At 44.1% G+C, this 15,188-nt stretch overlaps 1 protein-coding gene across 1 annotated transcript in view; it reads right to left on the reverse strand.

Moving 5' to 3' along the window:
• Positions 1-15,188, reverse strand: part of Map3k5 (mitogen-activated protein kinase kinase kinase 5) — a 201,429-nt gene that overhangs the window by 118,053 nt on the left and 68,188 nt on the right. Inside the window, exons 3-7 of the mRNA XM_032894935.1 lie at positions 10,694-10,717; positions 6,331-6,524; positions 5,102-5,270; positions 3,552-3,658; positions 697-867 (exon numbers count right to left, since the gene is read on the reverse strand). Of these exons, the coding sequence (XP_032750826.1) occupies positions 697-867; positions 3,552-3,658; positions 5,102-5,270; positions 6,331-6,524; positions 10,694-10,717 (665 nt within the window). The remainder of the gene's footprint in view (positions 1-696; positions 868-3,551; positions 3,659-5,101; positions 5,271-6,330; positions 6,525-10,693; positions 10,718-15,188) is intronic.

The raw sequence follows: 15,188 nt of genomic DNA on the forward strand, positions 1-15,188 counted from the left end.
TTTAAATAAGTGAAACAAAGCAAAATAGAGATTCAACTTTGTTTACTTCTCTGAGGAAGTAAATCCATTTCCTAGGACCTCTCCTGAAGTCCCAAACCCTCCTCTGGCTCATCACTTCACTAATCACTTCCCATGCCCTGTCATAAAACTAGTCTGATGAGCATAAACCTTTGTGCTACAATGTTTCCTTGGCCCAGGCCATACTACAACCTCCTGAGCCTCCTCTGGCCCAGCAGGTTCCTCCATCTACTCTCCAAAATTGCTATACCTATTCTTGGCCCTGGAATCTTTCAAAATAAACTTCAGAAATCAAGTCACATAAAAAAAAAAAAATCCGTTCTGGGACAATTAAAATATTAAGCTGGTGTATCCACAAAAAACTTGTGTATTTTTTGACTTCCTCAAATCTCTCCATGTTCCTTCTATTTTTTTCCTCACAAAATTATACTTTTGCTTTTCATAGTATACATTTTGAATCAAATTACTTTCTTAACTTTTCTATCTCATTTATGTAAATTTACCCTTCGGTGTTAAATGAACCTCACCAGGTTATGTACTAAAGTTAGGAAATAAATATTTGGCTCACAACATACAATCGAGCTGGCACAGTCGGAATGCTTCCCTTCTCTCATCTGCACAGTGTTGTGCATCACAGACTTTGGGAGTGGGAAGATACTTCCCGTCCTCCAGCCTTACCAAGATGCTCCATGGTCCCTGCTTTCGGTGTCAGTGAAATTTGAATCCAAAAACATGTCTTTGTAGATTCGGCCAACGAGACAGTACATATCCGAAGCAACTTGTTCTTCACTTTGCACCATAGGGATCATGATGTCAAGAGCTTTTGCTCTGTCTCCAGGGAGATTTCTCCTAAAGTAAAAAGCATTGTTTTCGTATAGATCATAAATGCAATTAGAAACCAGTTGCCTAGTCCATGTAATTGATTTGCATCAGTAAAGTTTGGCAGAATAAAAATAGAACCTGAGACTCCTCTGTGGACCCTGTCCTAAACCTTCTTATCCTGTCTACTGAGTCTGTCAGGGATCTCTTGTGAGGTGTGAGGGGTCAAGATGATGGACTTATAGCTACCAGAGTCCTGATCTCCCCCCTGCCTGTGAACAGGTTCAAGATGGTGGAATGCTACTGTGTGGACCCTGTGACCTTGAATGGAGCAGAATCAGCTATTATAAATAAGGGAAAACTCTTGACCTTTGTTTTCAATGGCTTTTGTTCCAAAACAATGAAAAAAATTCATTCATAGATGATTGCAAAATTAAAATCCACCCTAGAGTTCACTGGTTTCTCCATGTGGCTAAGCATCTGTGGAAGTGGCCTCATGGAGTTCTTACGGTATGGCCTCGAAGATGAGACCTCAGTCGGGCATGTTAGGCAAGCACCCTACCCCTGAGCTCTATTCCGACTTTATTTTTCACTTTGAATTTCAAGACAGGAACTCTCTGAGTTATCAGGACTGGCCTTGAACTCCATGCAGCTTTTTCTTAAGTAATAGGTGTGGATGGCTCTCAAAATCACAATTTACATTTCTCCAGTGACGAAAATATAGTGCTAAGTGGAAAATAAAGTCACAAAAGAGGCTGACAACAGTATGATTCCACTTATGAGAAATATTTAAAATAGAACAATCAATACTGACAGAAGCACATTAGTGTTTGCCAGGAGCGGGAGGATCTGTGCTGTGTGGGTTAGGGTGACTGCCAATGGGTAGAAGCTTTCCATATAGGGTAAAAAGATACTTTATAATTTGTGGGAATGACAGCTATATAACTCAATTAATATACTAAAATCAGAGCTACATGATATTTTACATGAATAAGATAAGATATATTTCAAATAAAATAACTTTTAAAGTTATGTGTACTGTCATATTCTCGACTATTTCAAATTTTTTGGTTTATAAATTCAATCTTTACCTAAACATCTTGGATTTAGAATATTGCTTTATACAAATATGCTTTTCATTCTGTTATACGCTACTTTTGGAGAGAGAAGGCAAAACACACAAAGTAAAGTTGTAAGAGATTCCTAGGGTTTTCCTGTTTGTTTCAAAAGACATTTTACTTTAAATAAAAAAGGGGACGTGTTTGACAAAGAGCAGGGACGCTCTGGAGGTCTTATCCAAGCCCATCAGATGTAAAGGACATTTAATAAGTGAAATACATAGTGGCCTTCTGTCTACATCTGTTGGTGAGGTTGGCAAGTTCTCCAGTTCTGTTGGGTAGGGGAGGAAACACATCGGTTCTAGCTGGACATCATGGCTTTCTAGGACAGCACATCTCCGCTGGGAGCCTTCGGAGACAATTACTCAGCCTTTCCAAGCTTCAGCTATGAAATGAGGGAAGTTATGATACACGGTGAGTTCTATATAAATTAGATTTCTTCTGCAGCAGCACATATAAGCACCCACCTCACCCTGAAGGAAAGAGTGGTACAGCTAAGTATTTTTGGAGTACTCAGGGCTCTGGTTCCATCCAGGGTCAGAGCAGAGATGACCCTGTGTGATGACTGCAGCGGGGAAGTCGCACTGAGGTGTGCTATGATGCAGACAGAAGGCAGAGGGGCAGGGGGACTAAGACAAGCTCTGTCAAAAGTGACTCAGACAGGCTCATGGACACGTAATTTAAAATGTCACCGCCAGAGTTCCGGTTATAACTAATCCTGCTCACAGCAGTCCTGGGGGAAACTGTCTCTGGATGCGAAAAACATTCACTTCCTCAAAACTATCCTCATACTTCAATGAGTCAGTATGTGAAGGGCCAGATGATAGTAAGGTTGTGAATCTCAACCCAGGGTTCAATCAAATAGCATTGAGAATAATTAGGGAAATGTCTATACTGAACGTGCACAGATTTTTTCCCCTGAACAGAACAAAATAACAACCATTCTCATAGCATGATAGTATGTTAGATATCATAGTTATCTAGAGATATAAATATATATAAATATAGAGAATGTTTAAATATATAAAGAATGTTTGGCTGTTATATGAAATCCTGTACCAATCTATAAGGACTTGAACATCCTTGGATCTGAGTACCTTTAAAGAGTTTGGAACACATTTTTAACAAACACCCAAGGAAAACTATATTTGCTTAAAAGTAGTATAATATTGATAAAATATTGAATGTCATAAGATATAAATAGCAAACACAAGCTCTGTCACAGGAAAAAAAAAAGAATTATAAAAAAATCGTAACTACAAATACCATGACAGGCTTTTACTAACAGAGAGACAAAGGACTCTCGCGTGCAGGCACACACAGACACACACACACAGACACACACACACACACACACACACACAGGCTGGTAAAAACAACAGTCATCAAAAGTCAGACGTAGGAGGATCAAAAACTCAAGCCAGCCTGAGATATACAGTGAGACCCCGTCCACAAACAAACAAAACCAGAGAGAGATCAGAAGGCTTGCACTACCTCGCATGGGCTGTGGTAGATATGGGAGCTGCTGGGAAACCACAGGGACATTGGTAAGAGCTGAACCGTCATGTCGGAGCATCCCAGGAGGGAATATCTTACCTGTTCAGGGCAAAGGCATAATGAAACTTCACGTGGTGGTGCGAGGCCAGATCGAAGGTCGGTAGCTTTTCTAAGGTCTCTACCAGCTTCACTATGGAGTCATAGTCCTTTCAACAAAATGAACAGAACAGAATTAAACCCTGAGGAGAAACCTCCGACAAGACAGCCAGGCATCTAATGCTGAGAAAGGGACTAACGGCAAAGTTAGAATTGTTGAGGGGCATAGAAGGCCTCTGCAGCAACCCCCATCGACACACACACATACACACACACACACACACACACACACACATACACACACGCACGCAGCAAACAGTCTAGGCAGGAAGCCATTGAAGAGAACTCTTAAGAGTTCTGATAAGGATGCTGAATGGCTCCTGGTAGGGGCGGGGGTGGGGAAGGACTCAGTTTTCTTTAAGGGGTTGGCCACTGGGAGTTTGACCATGCTCTGGAGAGTATACACAAGTTGGACTTAGTATCTGTTTTTTCTTTTTCTTTTTTTGGGGGGTAGGAGAGGAGATCCCAGGGGCAGGAGGTATGGACCTGGGAGGATTAGGAAGTGAGTGATTGTGGTATATGATGTGAAATTTCCAAATAATCAGTAAAAGTATTGTGTTAGGAAAAAAAACAATCTGTTGAGACCTTTGAAAACCCTAGAAGCAACAGCCGTGTTTCTCCTAAATTCCTATTACACGGATTAAGGCATGAAAAAATAAAGTTATAGGATTTGACAAAACCCAAAGAAACAAAACAAATAAGCCACAGTCACGTGACTGGCTCTTTTCATAGCTCCTGGTCTGCAGGCTTCCATCAAGTACCATAAAATGATTCCACCAAGGACGTTAAAAGCTTGAAGGTCATGAGGCAACTGACTGAAATTCTGTTGTAAGTGTAGCAAGATGACTGCAGGTCACGTTAAGTGAGTTTCCTCTAGCCGCAGGCTGCTAACTACCATGGTTCTCTGTGTACTGAGTCTCTCTCATGGGTGAAGTTTTACACAGGGTCAAGAGGCTGGTCCAGGAACCAGAAGCCTGGAGTTACCTGGATTTTATGATACAACTCTAACGTCACACCCCTCACTGAGAGAGTTTTAGTCTACCTGCTGGATCTTAAAAAAAGGCTACGACCCAGCAGAAGAAATGATGCCGTACGTCCGTGGGTCCGCCACTTCTTTACGAGGACTTGGTTGCATATTTCTTGCTCTTGGCGCCATCAGATTCAGTAGCATAGTTTCAGGAAGTAAAAGCTATATCCAGAGAGATCTACGAGCCTCTGCTGTTTGCCAAAACAAAGCTCTCATTGGCTGACTGACAGGTGTGCCCGAGGCTCACTGAGGAGATCAGCCCTCCAAGAGCTGATCAGGTGAGCAGCTTTTGAGGAAGGGTAAATATGAGCGTGTCATAAGCCCGACAGTTAGCATCTGCGAGTCTCTTCCACTCGCCATGAAGTCACAGAGAGGAAAGGTAGCAACATGGATTACTTATTACGTAGCTGAACTCTAACACCCCAGGCCCTGAGAGACACCTGAGAGACAGTGCGTATCCTCTCACCTGGATATCTCTGTAGGAAAGCAACAGGTTGATAACAATGTCTGCTGTCAGAACTTCAATATTGTCTACCCGCTGCCGGATCCTCGCCAGCTCAGCCGCCAACTCTTTACCAGTGTACAGATTCCGAGCTTTCCTGATGTCGTTGAGTATAGATTCCCGGAAGTACTGGCTGGCGAAAAAACCACACGTTTCAGAGAGTTAGCTCTAGAAAACATTCACTGAAACACAGACATGCAAGGCAGGTGTCCATGAGCAGTTTTCAGTCCACTAATACACGCTGAAGGAGCACCTCATGTATCTGGCATTAGTAAGAAATCTGGGAGTGCGTGTATTTCTTTTAGAATTCTGCCGTATTTCAAAAGAATATCCAAATTCTATTTTTTCTAAAAGTCCCCTGACATTTATTCTGATGTAGCCATAACTGATCGTGTGTGTATGTGTGTGTGTACACACACATACACACACATATATATATTTATTTCTTTATAAACATATATATTTATAAACAATAAGATTATATATAAACTTACTTCAAAATAAGTAAAAGAAATATAAATATATATATATGATACAGATAGATCAATAGATAGAGAGGTCTTTGTCATTATTATAAAAGAATTAATAGATTGGGACCATTTTTTCCTTCCATTTTTATTAAATTGGGTATTTCTTATTTATATTTCAAATGTTATTCCCTTTCCCGGTTTCCTGTCCATCAACCCCTAACCCCTACCCCTCCCCTTCTATATGGGCTTCCCCTCCCCATCCACCTCCCATTACCACCCCCCCCCAACAATCCGTACACTGGGGGTCCAGCCTTGGCAGGACCAAAGGCTTCCCCTTCCATTGGTGGGGCCATTTTTTTAAATAAACCAATTGAACGAGGTTTACATTGTGAACTAACCAGTCTCTCCTCTCCCCATTCCCCTCCCTTCCCCCCCTACGTGTTTATGGCTGGCCTCTCTCTCTCTCTCTCTCTCTCTCTCTCTCTCTCTCCCCCTCCCTTCCCTCCTCCTCCTTCTCAACTCCACTTCCCTTTCCCTTAATAAACTCTATTTCATGCTGTAAGAAAAAACATTGTGAACTAAGATGACATATTTTCCCCTCCACTCAGAAGGTGCTGCACACCATCCCCTGGCTCTTAAGCAGAGACACGTGACAAGGCACGCGCATGAACCACGCAGGGCAGCACTGCACGCTCACCACCCACCGTGGGTGCAAAGTGTTACCTGGAACTGGCTTGCGCCACCTTCAGGAGCTGAAGGAAACGGTCCACGAGAGGTAAGCAGATCGGGCCCAGCAGGAGCTCGAAGTTGGGCTGCATGAGCTCGGTCAGGCCCTTCATGAAGCTGCTGTCACAGCAGTAGACCTTGTTGTGCGGTGTCACCATGTAGGGGATGAAGGTGTAGTTCCCAGTGCACACCTGTGGAGACAGGAGGCGCTGGGCAGTAAGGGAACTCGCCCAGGGAACACCACACTGACAAAAGAACGCCAGGCCGTGTTTCAGTGACTCAAGTCATTATTGCCGGTAATAATTCTGAGTGCAAAGGGAAACAGGAGAGATCCATTTCTTATTTATGGCCCATGAAAACAGAATTTTCCAATTTCCTTAATTGCTCACTTCGGCATAATCAGGGCTCGCACGGGATTGAAGCATCTTTCATCGGCCGTTACATATGCACGTGCTGTCACACGTTGCGACTAGGATACGTGCTGAAACCAGAATAATTGAAGCATAACTTCCGGTCTCCGGGGAATCAGAAATTCAGTCAGGCCCCACAGAGGACAGCTTAAGAGTTTCACTGGGAACTAAAAGGGCTTCCCCAGGAAGAGGCCAGGATGCAAGGTTACTTCCCACACTCACTAAAACCTGAGACTGTCACAGCCCTAGCTCTTCCTGCCCTACAATCTTGGATCTGCCTGTCTCCCTCCTCTCCTAGCAATGAGGGCCATACACCTCACACCTGCCTGAGTCTGCAGGGGTTTTCCTGTTCCACACGGCTTCCCTGTTACACTCCCACCTCCACACCGACCTCCTGCCATCCTCTCTCTACCCAGCTCCCAGATAGTCTTTAACATTTTAGCTCCTCCAGCTGCACGAAGCCCCACGGGAGAGCCTGTGATGAGGACGAGGTGTGTGAGCCTGTCCACAGGAGAGCCTGTGATGACCTGGATGCTTACTCGGCTGTCCGCAGGCTCCTGACCCCTGCACACCCCACCCTTTGCTAGCAGCAGCCTGTGCCCTCTCCCATCTGTGACTGAGACCAGGGTTGGCTGACCTAGCAGTTTATAGATCCTGTCAAACGAGGGGATGTTTGTGCCAACCAAGGCACGGTTGGGGAGCTGACAGAGGGAACTGGCGTGCAGACCCCTGGATAAGCAAATCTGACTGCAGTTTAGGGCCCAAGGAAAGGACCAAAAGGCAAGCTAAAGATTTTCAACTACATACTCTGAGCAGCTCAGAATGGACACGGGATCCAGGCCAAGGAAGAGAAAACAACAGTGGCTGTGCACTTTGGCATTCTGGGCAGACAACAGGATACACTGTAAGCGCGAGAGCCAAGATTTAAGGAAATGAGGCAGAAAGCTATGTGGCATAACCAGATCGGAGTTGTGGCAACGGGAAACAGTAAGTAGTTACGAGCTCAGCACTCAAAGGAGAATGGACTGCGTCTGAGAAACAGTCCCATGTGCAGGACAAAGGAGAAGGAGCCAAAGGTGAATCCGAGTGGGGCTTCTTTAAAAGAATGGTTACATTTTAACAGAAAGTGAGAGGAACGGGGCTTCTTTAAAAGAATGGTTACATTTTAACAGAAAGCAAGAACTCAGCCTGCAAGCCCAGCCTCCCTGGAAGCATGCTGCTCTCTGAGGAACTGCCGGCAACAAACCCCACACAGAGCCCCATCTCCAGTTAAACTGTGAGAAGACCTTCAAGAGACTGGAACTTGAACTTGGCTGGAATGGAACGCTCACTTGGAAGGAGTACAGATTTCCTTCAAAGATTGGGAGGGATCTGGGGTGGGTAGGAATGTGAGCGCAGATCAGGGGACGATTTGATATAATTGAATGAGATGCCAGGGACCTCTAAGGGAAAACCCCTAAAGAGAATCAGACAAAGGACTGAGCAGTAGACTGGGTGTGCGCCTCCTGGAGGGCACTAGGGGTCCCAGCCTCAGGAGGACGCGGAGAGCACGTGCTCTCTCACTGCTCTGCCCTGACTGGTGAGAGCAAACATTAGCTCAGCACTGGCACGGAAGAAGGTAAGCATGGCCTTACTGTCCCCACAACCTCTGCTTACATGACTGCAGCACACACAAAAGAGGCTCTTGGTGCCACTTTCCAGGTAAGGTGACATCAACCTCAGATCAAGCTCCTGGCCTTGGTGTACCTAAGCTTCTAGCCCATCTCTGAGTAGCACTGCCATGGCTACTAGGGGTGAATTAACCAGCTCACATGACCTTCACAGAGAGCCACACTCGCTCTCCCACCCGATTTTGCCTCCACAGGAATCTGCATGAACTAATGACGGCTCGCTGCGAGCACGAGAGTTTATTATGGTCAGATTTACTTATTTCTGAGCAGGTTATGCTTTGACGCATCTGGATGTCAGCATCGAGCAAAAAAGGAGATCGACTGTCAGAGTACGAGGAGGACCTCCACAGGTGGGGGTGGCAGTTTTCTATCAAATCAAGTTGCCCTTCGAAAAGTGATGGGGAGACCAATCAGGAAGACTGAAAAAGAACTTGTTCTTCTATGATGCCACCTGGATCTCAGAGCATCGCAACCACGTAACTTAACCCTTTGACTGAAGCCCTGCCCAAGCTGGATGCATATATTCTCTCTCTCTCTCTCTCTCTCTCTCTCTCTCTCTCTCTCTCTCTCTCTCTGTCTCTGTCTCTCCCTCCCTCTCCCCTCTCTCTGTCTATGTATGTTTAAAATCCTAATGCTCAAAATGCCAAACCTGTACTTGATCCTATCCAGAGCACAGAAAAGCCACCAACATCCAGTCTTAATCTATATTATAGCTATGTTGTTTTGAATATTAATAATGCTGACCTTGCTTTTCAATCCTTAAGAACTATATGAAGGAACAAAAGTATATGTAAGAAGGAGTCAAACTTCTTGAAGGAAACAATGCTGAAGGAGGTGTGCACAAGTCAAGTTTATAAAGGGCGTCCAGTCCCCAGATCACAGCGGAACCTAAATCAATATCTCTAAGCACAAGGCTCCTCTTACCCTTCCTGCCCTTCAGGCTTAGGGAATGATACCTCCCTTGGTGGACTCTGATATAATGAGGGCCACCATCTCTGCAGCAGGGCATGTGTCCTAATTTCCTAAAAATGTATCTGTTTGTTTGCTTGTCCTGATACGCACCTGCACTCTAGCATCCCCACTTTTTCATCTCACACAACAGTTATGAATATCACTGTTTTTATTCTCGAGCACTAGTGAGTCTCCTTGGGAGGTACCAGAGCCAGGTCCTGGCACGTAGTTCACGTTCAGTTAATACCTGCTGAGTAGAATGTGACACACTGTACTGAAGCGTGGGATGGAAGTGTTCATTTCCCGATGGAATGAGAGAGATATGAGTTTATAGTGGCACACTATCCACACTGCAGTGCGTCTCCCTCGTGGGGAAACCTTAAACCTACCAACCGTAACGTTAATCTCACCATCTCATATGGGATCATGTGTGATCTTTTGCCATATATTACTATCACTCTGAATTGTAGCTGTATATCTGTTTTAGGGTTCTTAAACACTGCCCTACTTCACAAGATAGAATAGATCACTGGTCCATGGGGCCGCTCCCATTTCTATGGTAACAGCTCAACATTTTCGATATAGTCCTTTTAAATTAAAAATATTAAATATCTCTGGTTTTCACATTAATTTAATTCCACATGAGGGGTTAGTATTCTGTAATGTGATCTCAAAGAAGGGTTTCAGTGTTTTGAGAATGAGCCTGGGGATTTAGCTCAGTGGTAGAACACTTGTCTAACAAGCACATACTCATGAGTTCAGTCCCCAGCACCGCTGAAAACAGACACAAAAAGCCAGCCTAAGAATTTGACTGAATGCCTCAAAACAGAAGATACATGATAGGTAAACAGAAACACAAACAATATATATTATATATTTATATATTATATAATACACACATATATATATCCATATATATCAACATATACTATAAATTATATATCATATACATATATTCATATGCATATATATTTATATCCATCGATATTGACATATATAGGTAATATATATTCACATATATATTACTTTGTTATATGCCTTGATATTGCCAATTATAGTTGTGTAACATTGAATGTACTAGGAAAGTTTTTTCTAAAACATAATTATACATTAAAAAAGTAGGTATTAGTGTTACCTTCCACTGTTATAATATTTCACTATGATGGGTTAGTTAGAAAAACATAATTGTGTTTATACAGACATATGAGAAGCCCTAAAAAGGAACAAAAGAAATAAAAACTGACTATCTGTGCAGATTCAAAAATAACAGATTAACCAATGGAAAAGAAAAGATTCGAAAATCTTTGGAAAGTTAAGCCAAATACTCACTGTGTTCTTCTGGCAAATGATTTCCTAAAAGAAAAAGAGAGAAACAATCTTAGCAAATGTTATGACAAATCTGTGGCCCTTACTAAACACCGTACACAGTAAATTTGTATTATGTTTGTATTGGCAATCAGAAATGTCAGAGGAACACCGTAAACACATTTACGTTTGCAGTCAGAAATTAGACACTAGAGTTTCTACTGAAAAACGTGTAGGAGAACACAAAAGTGTGAAGTTCGATAGTAACAACACGAGCGTCACAACAACACAAGCACACACAACAACACAAGCCTGCACAAATCCCTAAACCGAGTGCCTGAGACCTACTCTAGGGAAAGCAGATGTCCTTCCCTAAGCAAGGCCTCTCACAGCCTGGGATAAGCAGCAGAGGACAGCCCGTTGGGTAGCCGCAGGTAACATAGGGTATTTTTGCCAATGACAACCTCATACATAGATAATGAGGACAATAAAAGTGAGAGTAATTTAGATGTTTTCTCTATGAGACATGTAATGGGATAAACACACCACACGGACAACAACTGTTTCCTAGATTGTAAGGAACGAGCTCATGAAAATGACTGGGATATGTGGCCTTCCACACCAGAATTCTTATTAAATGGTATCTACCACTACTCCTATCATTACCAGACGTCAAAATAACGAGGTGCTGGGGAGAGGATGCGGAAGAGCCGTGGTATACTAGCTTCACTGGTGGCGAGGCAATCATGATTTAGAAAATAGAAAATGAGACTGCATACTAGGGAAGAGGCTGTGTGTGTTGTCATGGAAACAGGAAATGTAAGGCATTTGTGGAGTCTTTCTGCAGAGTCCATCTGGCTAAGGGGAGCAGCCAGATCCAGCAAGGTGAGAGCAGAGACACAGAGCCCAGCAGAGTGGCCAGCATCCGGATGCTAAACGGACACAGGGGAAGCACAGAGCCCTTGCAAACCAGGCTCACACCTCTAATCCCGGCACTCGGGAGGCTAATTCAGGAGATCTGCCATATATTTAGGCTAGCCTGGGATACGCAGCAAGTTCCTCAGTATCCTGGGCATGAATTAAGACTTTTGAGTAAAAAAAAAAAAAAAAAAAAAAAAAACATTTTTACATTTTTAAAAAAACAAACCTCTGATTGAACATGTAGGCGTATATATAAACTGCTATGGTTTGAGTGTGAAATGGCCCCTACTAGCTTATGCGCTTAAACACTTGGTCCTTGGGGGTGGTAATGATTCAAGAGGCCATGGAACCTTTAGGAGACAGGGACTAGATGGGAGAAGTAAGCCACTGGAAAGTGAGTCTCATGGGCTTTATTCTGCTCTACTTTTCTCTTGTATCTATCACCCACCCACCTGCCTGCCTGTTTGTCTGTCTACTATCTTCATTATCTACCCACCACCCACCTACCCACCACCCACCTACCTACCTACCTACCTCCCACCTACCTACCTGGGTCTCTACTTTTCTACCCCTTGCTTCTGTGAAACTTCCCAGCCACACACTCCTACCACCATGAACTTCGGGAATGATGGGCCATGCCCTCAAATCACAAGCTTACAAAAGTCTTCTCTCCCACAATTTGCTTCCTGTTAGATACTTTACCACAGCAGTAAGAGCACGGACAACTATACAGGGACTCGCCATGCACGCTAAAGGGCAGGAGAAAGATACAGATGGTGTGAGCTACAGTCTCTCTGAGATGATATTCTTGCAGAACTGGAGGTCAGCTACGAGGGTGGGTCAGAAGCTGAGCTGTGCAGAACAGAAGAAACTGCAAAGGGGATGTGGTGGTGGTGGGTATCTGAAAACCAGATTTAATGTCCAGCTTCCTATATAAAGTTTAAAGGAAATTAAGTCCCTCTGTACCTGCAGAGCAAAATCACAGGTCAAAGATGGCACAAGAATGTCTTGAAAGGGCAATCATGGTAATTAATCAAAGATAATCTCCTTTATGACTAATATTCCATCATGTGTGCAGAACGCTCACCCACTCTCCACCAACATACATCTCTGCTACTCCCACTTCTTGGCTATCATGTTTCCTAGAAACAAAGGCACACACACATTTCTTCCGTGTCTTGCTCTTAATTCTTTTGTGTACCCAGTCAGAAAGAAGACCGCTAGGTCCGGCTGGAAATCTATTTCCAACGTCCTAAGGAACTGCTCTGCTTTTTAAAACAGCTGACTCTTAGGAGATGACTTAATGATGTTGTCACAAGATTTGGGTTTGTGCACATGAGATTTCTAGTGTCGCTTCTAGAGAGATGCTCATCAGATGCCGACCGGAAGGAGAGGGTATGAGGGGGTCAATGCACATTCACTGTATCTAGCAAAGGAGTGTGCAGGAAGTACAGGCAGACTGCCACAGACAGCCGTCTTCTGAGGAGACTCCCATCCGTAAACTGCTCTCCAGGCAACAGCTTAAGAGAAAAATGCAATTTCCCAACCAAGGAACAATCAGCATGACCATCGCATTTGGCGCGAGCTGCAAAGCCATAGGCCACGTGCGCTCTCATGTCTGGAGAAGCATTTCCTCCGCAGTGCAGCAAATGGGAGAAAAGCAGATGCTCATTTGGAAAGCAAAAGAGATACGTCTGAGACTTCCGGTCCCAGCCAGAACATGTGGGAAAAGAGACTAACAATATCTGGGAGTTTGAATGCCCCAAATGTGTGTAAATGTATGTGGTTATCCCTGTGTACGTAGGCGTAGACAATCATTTCCTTTAGAAAATGTTAACTATCAAGTACTTCAAGGATATAAAATGTCTAAAATGTTAGCATGTACCTCACCTATGTACCACCTAAACTTACATTAGAGATGTGGACTTCTCACCCCTCAACGCAATTCCTCTCCTCCACTCCTAAGAGGTAATTTATTCTGAACGTTGTCTGAAATCCCCAAACACACTCGTACCCATCCCTAACGCAAATGCGTATGATGCGTACTCATGCCCATGCCATTTTATAGGGCTGGTATGGTGCCTTAAACATACACTCTGAATTCACACATGACCGTAAAATATACCGATGGACATCTGTGACATTCTAGTTGATCTGCCTTAAGCACTCTACGATACTCCATTAATAACTACCAAAGGTATTTAGTCATTCTCCTATGACATATTTACTATTTCCTCCGCAGAGAAGGAATTAGAATCTACGTGACATAAAACTTCTCGGTGGTATTTCCTTACTCCCGTGAACCATGTTTTCTACAATGCACATCCAGGGTCAAAACTGTCCCATCACAGGACGTTAATAGTCGTTGCCAAATTTTGGTTTTAGAGGTTGTGCCAATGTATGTCGCTGCCAGGGGTGTGTTCGTCGTCCTGCTCACCCCAGTGCTGCCTGGATTAAAAGGGGTTTTCTGGGTTTCAGTTCTGGTTTGGTGCAGGGCTGCAGAGGCAGCTCGAGGAGACTGGTCCATAGCCCAGGCGTCTACAGGCGCCTTAGCTCCTAACCGTCTTATACCATTCAGCAGTATTTATTTCTTTACTCTGTTGGACAAGCAGATCAGATGTGGGTAGGAGGTGTCCTCAGATGAAGGGAAGGAGAAGAAGGAAGACAAGCACAGAAACTACGGGTTTTATCTGAATAGAACTGCTGGTGATGTAAGAAATGGTTGTTGGGACTCCGAGAAACAATATCCCGGAGAAACACTACCTTGTTGGACACTCCTCTCTGAACTAAAAGGTAGTCTCAGAACCAAGGCCTCTCTGACCTTGGTGTGTGTGTGTGTGTGTGTGTGTGTGTGTGTGTGTGTGTGTGTGTGTGTGTGTGTGTGTGTGTGTCTGCCCCTGCCCTCTGTGTCTGTGTATCTCTGTCTGTCTGTCTGTCTCTCCATCTCTGCAGTGTACAGTCACTCTCTCCCCACCCCCACCCCCAATGTCCTTATCCATCTAAAGGCCAGATCCTCTACGAGATTAATGAGCAGGAAGAAAGTATAGAACTGAGGCCACATGCCACAGTCAGAGATCTGGTGAACTATGGCCCGAGTTAGTGTCTGTTCTTGGACCCATTTATCACCCCTGAAAATCTGTTTCATTCGATCCCCAGGACAGAGCTCAGTGACAGAGTACTTGCACGGCATCTGGCCCAGGGCTGAGTATCTTGCACTGAAAACAGAACACTAACAACTGCTCCATGCAGAGGAGAGGTTCAGAGGTTAAAGGGCGTGCCACGTAACTGGGAAGACCTAAAGTGAGATTCCCCCAGAAACCTACATATGTGGTGGGTGAGTGTGGCAGCCCACCTGTAATTGCAGTCTCTAACCTGCAACACTGATGTCGCTAACAAGCTCTGGGTTTCACTGAGACACCCTACCTCAATGAAAAAGGTATACATCATCAACCTTGGGCTTCCATATGCACACCGTGCCTATGTGCAAGCACCCATACACACGTGCACAATGAAAAGACATGTCTATATTGCATCATACACACACACACACACACACACACACACACACACACGGAAAAAAACCCATCCACTCCACCTC

The sequence above is a fragment of the Rattus rattus genome, chromosome 2 (assembly GCF_011064425.1).
Source record: "Rattus rattus isolate New Zealand chromosome 2, Rrattus_CSIRO_v1, whole genome shotgun sequence".
In the NCBI taxonomy this organism is placed as follows: domain Eukaryota; kingdom Metazoa; phylum Chordata; class Mammalia; order Rodentia; family Muridae; genus Rattus; species Rattus rattus.